Source organism: Mustela putorius, unplaced genomic scaffold (genome assembly GCF_011764305.1).
Source record: "Mustela putorius furo isolate JIRA1106 unplaced genomic scaffold, ASM1176430v1.1 tig00003942_pilon_pilon_pilon, whole genome shotgun sequence".
Taxonomy (NCBI): Eukaryota; Metazoa; Chordata; class Mammalia; order Carnivora; family Mustelidae; genus Mustela; species Mustela putorius.
The window spans coordinates 16,071,534-16,085,021 of NW_025422087.1; the positions used below are offsets into that span (position 1 = coordinate 16,071,534).

At 36.4% G+C, this 13,488-nt stretch overlaps 1 protein-coding gene across 5 annotated transcripts in view; it reads right to left on the bottom strand.

Annotated features, from left to right (window-relative positions):
• RC3H1 (ring finger and CCCH-type domains 1) overlaps positions 1-13,488 on the bottom strand; it is an 81,546-nt gene that overhangs the window by 45,853 nt on the left and 22,205 nt on the right. For 4 of the 5 annotated variants that reach the window (XR_006603587.1, XM_045069725.1, XM_045069723.1 and 1 more), the window contains exon 2: positions 1,192-1,578. Coding sequence is in view for 3 of the 5 variants with exons in the window: in XM_045069725.1 (XP_044925660.1) it covers positions 1,192-1,422 (231 nt within the window). In the remaining 2 variants the exon portion in view is untranslated. Of the gene's footprint in view, positions 1-1,191; positions 1,579-13,488 lie in introns of those variants that run through there. The other variant, XM_045069724.1, reaches the window with a different exon arrangement.

Here is a 13,488-nt window from a genome sequence, read left to right on the forward strand (position 1 = left end):
ATAATAAAATGCCCAATCCTCAAATATAAACATTAGTTGTTTCAGTTAAGATATAACAAGGTCTTACTCATTTTGTAGAAAGAGTTAGTTCATCTTTAGACAATTTCATGAAAAAAAAAAAAAAAAAGCAAGCCTTGGTTATTTGCTATTATTAAAATAGTATATTTTTAAAATTATTACTCTTAGTAAGTCTATTTTTTAAATGTTTCTGTACTATCATATGGGATTTTCAAAATAAAAAGAAATTATTATGAAATGAAAAATTAAGTGCAAGAAGCAAAAGGACCTATTATTGCACTTCTCCTTTTGACAAATATTTTGTAGTGTTGTTCGTAACATCACAAGAGAGGTTTATAAATAAGTTTTCCTTTTGAATAAGTTATTCTACAACTGCTCTCTTCATCTCCAACATACATAATATCAACCTTTTGTACATTTTAGCAGCTTTTGCCAAGACTGATCTAGAGAACATCAATGCAGCCAGATCCAAAGTTCTAGTATATTTATTCAAAAAATGATTTTTGGTAAATATATGGCATTTCAGACTCACACTCTGAACATTTAGTAAAGGATTACTTAAATAAATCATATCTAGCTTTCAACAACCCACCTCCCTTGGCTTTGTGAAATCTTCTGAAGATACTACTGATCCCTAAATTTGAGAATAAGGACATTAAATTTTAGAGTATTACCATCAGAATTGCTAGACTAACTTTAACATTTAGATACCTAGGAATATTTGCTTCTACTCTAGAAAAATGGTTCCCAATATGCTCTAGAGTTCTTGTCACCGTCTTCATCTTTCATTTCAGTTAGTGTCTATTATGGACAACTGTCTGAAGTAGCTTCATTTTTCCTATTAAGTAAAAAGCAATGGTTTTATGAGCAGTATTTTTCTCAATATTAAGAGGTCTCTGTGACTTATCCTCTTAGGTCTCTCTAGTGATCTGAACAGCTGAGATTGCTGAGAAAGGCTGACCACCAGATTAAGGGACTGTTTTGTGCTATGACCAAGGAACACTACACCCCCATGATGTATCTCCCAACACACTGAAATAAAGGATTTGCACAGTACCAGTGGAATTTTCTGTCTATTTAGGTAAAAGGCAATGTTGTCCAATTTTAATTCAAGTTTCCCTTAGGAGAAAAACACATACACTCAGAAACTGAACAGTAAGTGCCCCATCTCACCTGAGCACCCACCAGCTGCAGCAATGCTGAGTTCACGGGGAGGAGCTCAATGTCTGTATTGATAGTGGTCTGGTCAAATGGGCAAGCCTTGCGGTGAAGTTTATTCAGGCACATCTTGCAGACAGTATGGCCACAACCCAAACTGATGGGCTTTCGAATTGTTTCATCGAAAGTCTGAGTGCAAATTGGGCAGGAGAGGAAATCCGTCCACTGTGGAGCTTGTACAGGCATTGTTACTGGAGTTACAATTCACTGACACACGCACACACACAGAGAAAATAATCTAAAGCAAAGATTCCACTGGAATCAAAATCTTTGAAAAAAGTTTTTTTTTTTTTTTTTAAATATCTTCTGTAGATACAGTCAGCACATAGTGTGAAATATAACCTGGAAAACAAAAGAGAGAGAGAGAGAGAAAAATCAGTGTGTCTTCCTTTTCAATTAAACCGTGCGTTCACTCTACTACCTACAACATTTTATACCACACTGTTATTACTATAGTACATTGTTTTGCACTTCTATAGCATCAGAGCCATAACAAAACATCTAGTTTTATCCCCTCACTGTAGAGATGGGGAATGGACCCCAGAAAGAAAATTACTTGCTCAAGGTAACAAATGAAGTTAGTAATAAAGTTAGATCCAGTATCTACATCTCTGAAGTTTACTGAAGTCTATGATTATATAGAAGAATTAGCCTTTTTTTTTTCTTTTTTTAAGATTTTATTTATTTGTCGGAGAGAGAGTGAGTGAGAGTGTGAGCACAGAGAGAGCAGCAGGCAGAGGGGGGAAGCAGGCGCCCTGCTGAGGAGGGAGCCGGAAGTGGGACTCGATCACAGGACCCTGGGATCAGGACCTGAGAGAAAAGCATCCGCTTAACTGAACCACTCAGGTATCCCAGAATTAGCCTTTTTAAGGTGGTTACTAATACTATTTCTTTCTTTTTTGCTTTTTTAATTTTTATTTTTTTTAATTTTTTATTTTTTATAAACATATATTTTTATCCCCAGGGGTACAGGTCTGTGAATCACCAGGTTTACACACTTCACAGCACTCACCAAAGCACATACCCTCCCCAATGTCCATAACCACCCCCCCTTCTCCCAACCCCCCTCCCCCCGCAACCCTCAGTTTGTTTTGTGAGATTAAGAGTCACTTACGGTTTGTCTCCCTCCCAATAATACTATTTCTTGATGTGAATGCCAGTTACATCTATCTGTTCAGCTGTGAAAATTTATCAAGCTGTACACTGATGACATGTACACTTCTGTACATGTTACACCTCAAAAAAGTTTTTAAAAATTGGCATAAAGCAAAACCACCTTAAAATATTTTATCATCAAATTGGGTATAGGTAGGGCGCCTGGGTAGCTCAGTTGGTTGGGCATCTGCCTTCAGCTCAGGTCATGATCTTAAGATTGGGATTAAGGTCCCAATCAGGCTCCCTGCTTGGCGAGGAGCCTACTTCTCCCTCTCCTCCCTGCTCTTGCTTTCTCTAGCTATCTCTGTCTCTCTTTCAAATAAATAAAATATTAAGGAAAAAAAAAAAGGACTTTAAATAAAAAGTCTATGGGCTTTTTTAGTTTGTTTTTAAGGGTCTTAAATATTGTTAAGAATTTTATTTACAGATAGTTATCTTTAAGCCCCTGGTATAGCCTTTATTTACTGCTATTGTGTGTTGTACTGAACAACTGCACAGTTAAAATTATTTACTTCAAAAGATTCTTTAAATTCTCAAATTTATGAATGACAGAACAATTATAATTCAAATTCCATTGCCTAGTCTCTGTTTTTGGCAGAGGATAATAGCCAAATCACAAAATCTATCACCTGTGTCTAACAGAAATTCTTTATATAAAATTCAACCTAAAACTTCCAGCATATAAGTATACACTTACTCTAAATGTCATTTCTAAAAATATGAACATCGTTCAGAACAATAAAGTAATAGTATTACAAGGTTCTCCAAGATTGGATTTTGCTTGAGAGACTGCTTACAAAGATGGAAAAAATTATTTAAGCTGTAATTAACTAGGAAAGTAAATCATCTAGATACCTTATTCTTCAAGCATTATATTTAATTCTTGTCTTATTGAAATAACTCAACCTTAAATGCAAGGCACTTATTGGTGAGAGAGCAGTTTCATTCATTCAGCAAATACTTACTAAGCACTCCTATGTGCCAGACTGAATTATTGGGGAAACAGTGAAACGGCACGGTCATAATATCCGCCTTCTAAGTAATATTAGTTTTGTTTGGGTTTTTGCAAAGTGTGCTATAAGATAAATGGATTTTACCAGGTTAATTTCATGTTTAGGATATAAAATTAAAGTTATCTGCATGTGTGTTAAAATGGCCCCTGCAATAACAAGAATGAGTAAAGAAAGAAACTGCTCACATTTTGATTTCTATAATGTTTTAAAGATAAATACTTCTAATAAAATAGATTTAATTAAATAGATTGAGTAGCTACAGTTATGTTTATATAAAATCATTACTATTTAATAAACTGAAACTCTCATCTGAAATGGTAAAAAAGAGAACAGTATCTAATTACTCTATTCAACTGCACTCAAATGCTACATTTGTGTATGGGGTTAAAAAATGCTCCAAAATAAAAAAAGGAGTAAAGTTTTAGAAGACATAATACTCAGAAAAAAGAAGTAGGTATTAGTCAAAAAACTGCTTGCTGAACCTGATTAAATCAATAAAGTATCACCTACATGAACTTTTCTATAGATTAGCATAGCAATTTATATTAATGCCTGTGAAGAATCTGATCTTGTGTTAATCTCTGCAAAGTAATTTAATGGTTCCTTCCTTTTTATTAGTATAGTCTTGAAACAACTTAAAATTTTTTAACCATTAAGTAAAGATAACAAAACACAGCACTTTATTCTCTCAAACACTGTAACTATACAAACCCCAAAGGGCAATACAGTACAATTTTTACCATTACACAGCTATGTGCCACATTCTATGCTAAATGCCTTGCATACAGAGCACTTATAAAAGGTAGATAATTACTGTTATTCCATTTTACAGATTTGAGAAATGGAGGTTTAGAGAGGCTGAGTAAGATAAAAAGAAAGAGCTAAAATACTAAACCCAGATATTCTCGCACAAAACCCAAACTCTTAGCCGTATCACCATTCACAAATTAAAGGTTAAATAGAAGTAAGGAAGAACTATATGTGACTTCATTCAAAAACCAATGTCACAAAGCTGCGCTAATAGCTACTGACCTCACAGCAATTCTGCTAACCTTACTGCCAAATCTAATGGTCAGGTCACTGTTCTAATCTTATTTGTCTTCTCAATAAGATGTGAAACAGATGACTACTAACTTCCTGCTTCTTATAAAGTGTCAATGAAACACATTCCTCTCGTCCCCTCCAACTTGCTGACTGTGTTTTTGATCTCTTAAACTCCTGTATGTTGGAATCATCAGATCTCTACTTTGAGTTTCCTTTTCTCATCATTCTTCAGCTAAAATCCTAAAACAGCTTTCTGTAAGATTTACAATAAACTCTGGATTTCTTATACTGGTTTACAAAACCCTAATTGATATGACATAATTCTACTTCAACTTCATTTTCTAACACTCATTCCACCTCCCTAGTACTGTCCAGCTATTCAAGGGAAACGTGTTCCCACCTTAGTATAATAATATGAGGTATTCTCTCTAATCTTTGAATTGGAAACCATTTACTTTGATGTTATCAAAAATGTCAAGTGTTCCTTGACCACTTAAAACTCTAAATCACTTTTTAACCCATCACTGTATTTAAATTCTCTATAAAACATTTCTATCATCTGTAAGTAGCATTTTCTTTCTTATATTTAATTTTTTAAAAGATTTTATGTATTTATTTGACAGACAGAGATCACAAGTAGGCAGAGAGGCAGGCAGAGAGAGAAAGGAGGAAGCAAGCTCCCCATCAAGCAGAGAGCCCAATGTGGGGCTTGATCCCAGGACCCCGGGATCATGATCTGAGCTGAAGGCAGAGGTGCCCCTCTTTCTTATATTTTAATCTGCTTACTTAATACCCATCTTCTATAAGAATACAGATTCGACAAGAGCTAAGACCTAATGTGTCTTGTTCACTATAAAAGCTATAGCTCCTTACTACAATTTAGGCACACTAAAAATTTTGTGTGTAATTTCAGAGAGTTCACAGACCTGTGGAAATCTACTCAGAAATCTCTAAGGTACTTAGAAACTCTAAATTAAGAAATTCTAATCTACATTATTCCTTAATGAGTCTTAAAAATTTATAAATAAATATTTGAGATTTATTATATGTCAGACACTGCAATATGGAAACAGGTAAAAAAACATGGTCAACATCAGTTTTACAGACTTGAAAACTCATGGCTCTCCTATATGAACTCAGATCTATGCTGCCATAAAAAATTTTCTAAATCATTCTGTTATAACAAGAATTCAAAATTTTATCGGTAAAAGAGACCTCAGAGATCATCTGGTTCTAACTTAGTTTTTCAAGACGATATACTAACATTTACTTCTGTCCCTATCAAAAGCAAATATTATTAAGCTTTTTCAAACACCTCTTTTCATTTAATCTTTAAAACCCAAAGAACAGGATGCCTGGGTGTGTCTGTCAGTTAAGCCTCTGCCTTCGGCTCAGGCTCAGGTCATGATCCCTGGGTCCTGAGATGGAGTCCTGTATTGGGCTCCTTGCTCAGCAGGGAGCCTCCTTCTCCCTCTATGGGCAGCTCTCCACTGCACACCCACTGTGCGCGCTCTCTCTCTCTCTGACAAATGAATAAAATCTTTAAAAATAAATAAAACCCAAAGAACTTGGGATCATTTTTCTTCTTTTGGCAGAGAAATAAAAATAACATTAAAAAAAAAAAATTCAGGGCGCCTGGGTGGCTCAGTGGGTTAAGCCGCTGCCTTCGGCTCAGGTCATGATCTCAGAGTCCTGGGATCGAGTCCCGCATCGGGCTCTCTGCTCAGCGGAGAGCCTGCTTCCCTCTCTCTCTCTCTGCCTGCCTCTCCATCTACTTGTGATTTCTCTCTGTCAAATAAATAAATAAAATCTTAAAAAAAAAAAAAAAGAATGATTTACATATTAAATAAATATAAATAAATAAATAAATAAAAAATAAAAAAAAAATTCAAAGAACTCTGTCCAAGGTCACACAGGTAGTATCTGGCCAAGTCAAGACGACACAGCCACCTCAGGTCAGTACTTAACACTAAAGGCTACATGCACTTTCCACCACACCAATCTGATATGGAGAAGACCAAAAGGCATGACAAGTAAAACAGTTACAAAGTCATGAAGCTTGATAATGGCAGCGCTAGAATTAGAAACCAAGTTTCCCAACTCCTAGTTCTAGTGTCCCCTGCACCCCACCAGACTGCCTTGCATATAAACCTATATCAACAAACAGCTGATTTTTAAAAATATTCTTGCATATGAAAGCCACAATGACAGTATTTGGCTTAGATCAAAGCATCCATTAATCTTGGAAATGATAGGTAAAATTGTTTATATACACATCTCATTCTTCTGGGAATAAGATCCCTGAGTTTTATCAGATTCTCAAAGGTTTTATTTGGGGAGGAAGATGGGGGGAAGGTTAAGTATCACTGACTCAGACATATTGAAATGAAATAAAGTAACTGGTGAAAACATAAGAATATTAAAAAAATAATAATTTATATGAAAATATATCTCCTCTATATTTGCACCACAATCTCAGACTAACTCTTGTAAATTTTTTTAAAAGTGATATTCATGTACATCAAACATTTTTTTTTACACGGTTACACTGAAATGTCTCCCTCTCACCCCTATTTCCCATCCTGCTAGTCCTTATTTCCATGCCACCTCCACAGATTCACCACTGCTATTATTCTCTTTCAGTTTCTTTATTCATCTAGCTCAAATACATATTATTAATTGGGGAAAAAAAAACATTTAAATGAAGTTATTTACAACTCTTCTTTCCCTTTCTTCATTAAACCGGTTTTTCTTAGAATGAGGTTCTGTCAAGAAAGGAAAAAAATATCCTAAATAATTCTTCTAATTACAAAGCACATGTGCACAAGGCCTCCAGATAAATCATGGTATGTTAGGGATCTGCCCACATGTTGCTCAACAGGGCTAATTCTACTGGAGTCTTTCTAACCAGAAAAGCATGAATGATGGTCCTCTTCAGTTCTAACAAAACCCAAAGGAGGGGTGGGCTGCTCAATGATGAGAGCAATGATTAACTTTCCTATCAGTTAAAACAAGGCCTACTCCCCTAATACCCCTGATACTAGGTGATAATACAGAACACACATGACAGTTAAATAGCAATCAGTCCACCTTGAAGAAGGCCCAAATTTTAAAATATCACATAACTTCCCCCAATAATAAGCACATTTTTACAGCATGAATAGCGCTCATAGCTACTATAGACATGACACGATACATAAAAGAGCTTGGTTTTCTGAAAATAAAGCATGGATCAGGCATTATGCTAGTTGTTTTCAGATGCTTTTCCTTTTAAATGTACACCATAACCCTAAACTATAAAGTAAGGTACCATCAGTCACCAGTATGTGTGAAGTACCAAGTAGGTGTCAACACCGCAGCGCTCTGTACACGGTATCAAATTAAAACAATGTTCACAGCCACGCAAATGTTCACAGCCACACGGTAATGCAGTTATTATCTTCATTTTAATACTAGAGAAACCAAAATACAGAGAAGTACCCAAAGACACAAAACTAGCAAATGCAGGACTATGATTCAAACTTGGCCAGCCTAATCCCCAAGCTGTACTTTTAAATACTATGATCTGTGTCATCTTATAGATGAGCATTAATAGTCATTAAGGCAGGGAACTTTGAAGAGTGATGGAAATGTTCTAAAATTGGACTGTGGTGATGACTGCACAATTCTGCAAATTTACTAAAATTCATTGAATTATACACTTAGAATAAGTGAATGTTACAGTGTATGAATTATACTTCAATAAAGCTATTAAAATGAAAGGCTTTTAAATAAAAAGTCTCAGCTTTCACATTTTTAAATGCAATATACAACTTAAAAATATAAAGACATCTCTCAGATCTGTTCTATGAATGCAGCAGTAGCCCTATTAAAAGCTAACTTATACTGCTTTAAAGATCTTATTTAAATATATTAAAAACTAACACAAAAAAGTCTTAAAAGTGTATTACCATTTGCTCTACACAGGTTTGTTTTCTCTGCTTCTGACTTAGAGGGAGAAACACAGAAATAAAATTCATCAAGTATCTAGTTTGGGCCACTCACTCCTCTGAGGCATTTTTTAATGCCCATTTTATAGATAACACTTAAAGCTTCAAAAGCATTAAATAGCTTGCCTAAAGCCTATGAGTTGTAAGCTGACACCACAACTCAGCTTTTAAGTGACTCTGAAGTTATAAGTTACCTTGAGAAAGATATATTAGACAAATCTTTATTGTCTATGAGAAGAAAATCTTGGATTTCCTCTCACCCTGTCCTATGAGATGAGTTTAACTCCTTATTCTTGGCCTTAATTTAATTTGCCATTTCTCTGGAACATTTCCATAGCAACCAATATGCAGGGCAACTTCAGAGAACATTTTTACCCAATTTGAAAAACGAAGCTAAAAGCAGGAAATCAGAACAAAAAGAAGAAAAATCAATGAAAGCTTATTATAACACTTCTCAGCGTTCTAATTCTCAGCAGAGTTTCAATTAATTTACAGATAAAATACTAGTCTGAGATTTTTAAGGAAGCTCAAGGTTTTTCCAGCAATAATCCCCTGTGAAGAAAGACACTATTTTGATTGTAAAAAATCTCTCTTTCAGGGGCACCTGGGTGGCTCAGTGGGTTGGGGCCTCTGCCTTCAGCTCAGGTCCTCATCCCAGGGTCCTGGGATCGATGCGGGTTCTCTGCTCAGCAGGGAGCCTGCTTCCCTTCCTCCCTCTCTGCCTCTCTCTGCCTACTTGTGATCTCTCTCTCTCTCTCTGTCAAATAAATAAATAAAATCTTTAAAAAAATCTCTCTTCCCCCCAAAATACAAATATACAAATTTGCATACAACAAATTTATATACAAATATACAAATACAAAAATACAAATATAAATTTATAACCCTATATTGTATACAACATTCTAGATATAATTAATGTAATATACTAATGTTAGTACAAATAGACAAATACTTGAGACAGGTAAAAAAAGAATGGCTTCTCATTTAGAGGGGGGAAAGCCTGAAAGATAGAACTTGACAAATAAGGGTTGAGAAAGCAGCAAAGGGTTCATTTAGCTGGCTTACTTTCCCAGTGTTCGGAAGGACAAAAAGAAACACTTCTATCTGCAACTTAATGCCAAATTTAGGAGAAGTAACACTAAGGAAAGATAAAAATCATTCATGAGGAAGCTACCCGATAAGAAGCTGAAACAGTACTCTATAAAGTGAAAGACAACTTTTTTTATTACTTTTTTTTAATTTTTAATTTTTTAATAAACATATATTTTTATCCCCTGGGGTACAGGTCTGTGAATCGCCAGGTTTACACACTTCACAGCACTCACCATAGCACATACCCTCCCCAATGTCCATAACCCCAACCCCCTTCTCCCAGCCCCTCTCCCCCCAGCAACCCTCAGTTTGTTTTGTGCGATTTAGAGTCACTTTTATGGTTTGTCTCCCTCCCAATCCCATCTTGTTTCATTGATTCTTCTCCTACCCCCTTAACCCCCCATGTTGCATCACCACTTCCTCATATCAGGGAGATCATATGATAGTTGTCTGAAAGACAACTTCTAACTTTGTGTACACAGTTTAAAACTCCAGATATCTATTCTACATAAAGTTATGCACTGTGTGTAAATGTGCTGCTCGGAAGAGGACATCACCAGTTATTAAGAGGTAGCAGAAAAACATCATCTTGAAAGTACCTGTGAGGTAGTAAGCAGGGAAAGCTTACCCATTACAGCAAAACAGCCAAAGGCTATTTTATTTTTTTCAGCTTTTGCATCAATATTCTGCTGAATATTACATACACTACATTGTCAAGTAAGTTTGTCATCACCATTTAGTGGTATTCCAAAAACAGACAACACAATAAGAACTAATCAAAATCAGGAATATCTTGGAATACACTAGGCCATTTCAGTTGATCTGTTATCTTGTTAATTGCTTTCAAATTAAATGCAGATTTCTGATATTAGTTGCTTTCTTTGTGAAAACTGGTGTCTCCTTAATTTGGCCTCTTTTCTAAACCACAAAGATAACTCTCTCTGACCCAACACAAGAAGATCCAAGAATAATTTTTGGTGCCTAGGCCAAATATTTCAACCAACTTTAAACAGTTTTTCAGATCACATTCAGAAATCTCTTCTCCTACTGCAATAATAGGCTCGTTTTGAGAACAGGAAGTTTGTTCCTCCGGTGTGCACAAGTTATTTTGAGACACAATGACAAATCTGATTGGCAAGTATTCAGTAATCTTGGATGTAGGGATAAATACTCACAAAGAAAAGAAAATCTGACTTTCATATTTCAGACTATTACAATGAAATTGAGATATTTTGAGGGGCAGCACTAATAATCTGTTTCTTTAACTTACCCCTTTTTACTAGTTCTTTCCCACCCGCATGCTTAAATCCTTGTTCAGAAGAGCTTAAAAACACCCACATTTCTACATTTCTATCTCCAACCTGTCTCCAACCTTTAATTTAAAAAAAAGGGGGGCAGTTGATTGACTCAGTTGGTGGAACCTGCAACTCCTGATTTCATCAGGGTCATGCATTCAAGTCCCACACAGGGCATAGAGTATACTTAAAAAAAAAAAAAAAGTCATTTAATCCCTGTCCTTATTTTCTTCCTAGGCTCTATTCTTTACTCCATCACCTTTCGGTTGTAGGTTTTGATTTTTTTTTTTTAAGGTTTTCATTTATTTATTCATGAGAGACAGAGAGAGAGGACCAGAGAGAGAAACTGGTTCCCCGTTAAGCAGGGAGCCAGATGCGGGGCTCGATCCCACGACCCTGGGATCATGACTGAGCTGAAAGCAGGCAACTAAGCTGAAAGCAGGCGCTTAACCACGGAGCCATCCAGGTGCGCCCCCTTCACCTTTCGGTTTTAAAACTACCATTCTATCCCAATAACTATGACTCTGAACAAACACATCAACAACCTTCTTTTGAAATTCAACAGTTATCGGGTGCCTGGGATGCTTGGTCGTTAAGTTGCGGCCTTCAGCTCAGGTCATGATCCCGATGTCTTGTGATAGAGCCCCACACTGGGCTCCTTGCTCAGGGAGGCCTGCTTCTCTCTCCCCCAGTCCTGCCTGTGTTCCCTCTCTCGCTGTGTCTCTCTCTGTCAAATAAACAAAATCTTAAAAAAAAAAAAACAAAAAAAAAACCTCAACAGTTATATCTCAAGTCATTATCTTCTTTTTATACAGCATTTAATGATGTTGACCATTCTTCCCTTTTTGGTTTCTGTAATGCCATACTGTTCAGGTATTCTACCAACGGCAGGCCACTCCTTGGGTGTCTCTGTTGAGGGCTTCTCCTTCTCTGCCCATTTCTGGAATATATATGGTTTTTCAGAATTCCTTCCTCAATTCTCTCCGCTACAAATTTTCCCTGAGAGATTTCATCTATTCTTCAGCTTTCAAATACCAACTACACGCTGATGATTCCCAACTCTACATCCCAGTTCAGACTTCTCTTCTGAATGTCAGCCAGGGCCATATAACCAATTGGCTACTAGCCACCCAGTACTTCCCATGTCCAACTAGTGGGCCATGAATGGCCAACTAGTGTCTCAGATTCTCAATCTCACCAAAAACCTTCTGTTCCCTATATCAATGATCAAATCTCTTATCCATTGACAGAAGCATGGGGAATCACCCCTGACTCTTCCCTTTTTCCTCAAGCCCTTCCCTCTCAACTAATCAGTCATTATGTCTATCATGTTATTTTTTAAATGTTTGAAACATTCCCATCCATTCTCAATACCTAAATTTAGATGACCAACATCTCTAACCTAGATTACTGGATTTTTTAACTATGGTACTGCTGTTAACAGTATCCTCAACAGAGCAAAGCTAGGGTATATAACTAGACTCTAAATTCCTTAAAATCAGAGAACATCTTGGGTTTTTTTCGTCTCTTGCTATTTTCTCTATGGTTTTAATATAGAAAAAGCCAGCCAATATACATTAGCAAACCTATCAAGCTGGAGTATTTATTTTCCCCAACACTAAGTCAACTGAGTTAATGGAAAGCTAGCTGCTAGGGAAGAAACCTAGGGCCTTACCATGCAGAGTAGCATGCACAGATCACCAAGGATTTTAAAACTTGAAATAACAACACTTTGAACCAACCAGACCTTAAAGATATCCAGAGAATACCTAACAGCAGCAGAATTCTTTTCAAACACATATGGAACATTCTCTAAGATATAGCACATGCTAGACCATAAAGTAAGTGTCAATACATTTAAGAGGATTGAAATTACAAAAGTTATAGTCTATGAACAATGGAATGAAATCACAAACCACTAACAGAAAGAATTCTGGGGAACTCACGAAAAGGGAAATTAAGTTACATGCTCCTTTTTAAAAAGATTTTTATTTATTTATTTGAGAGAGAGAGTGCAAGAGAGTGAGAGACAGCATGAGCAGGGGTAGGGGTAGAAGAAGCTGGAGAAGCAGACTCCCCACTGAGGAGGGAGCCAGAAGTAAGGCTTTAATCCCTGGACCCCAGGATCATGACCATGACTGGAGCTGAAGGCAGACACTTAAGCAAATGAACCACCCAGGCACCCCTAAATAACATACTCCTAAGTAACGAGTAAGTCAAAGAAGGAATCAAAAGGGAAATTAGAAAGTATTTTAAGATGAATAAAAATGAAGACACACCACACAAATGCTTGTAAAATACACCTAAAGCAAGGTTTAGAGGGAAGCTAACTTCTTAAAGCCTGTATTTAAAAAAGAACAGGGAAGGTGCCTGAGGGGCTCAATCTGTTAAGTGTCTGCCTTCAGCTAATGTCATGATCCTGGGATCCTGGGACTGAGTCCCTAGTTTGGCTTCGCACTCAACAGGGAATCTGCTTCTCCCTCTCCTTCTGCCCCTACCCCCACTTGTGCTCTCTCAAATAAATAAAATTTTTTAAAAACATAAATAAATAAAAAGAAGAGGGAGGTGGGTGGGGAAGTGGTGAAATAAATGAAAGTGATTAAAAGTATGTTTATCATGATGAGCACTATGTATAGAACTGCTGAATCACTATATTGTATG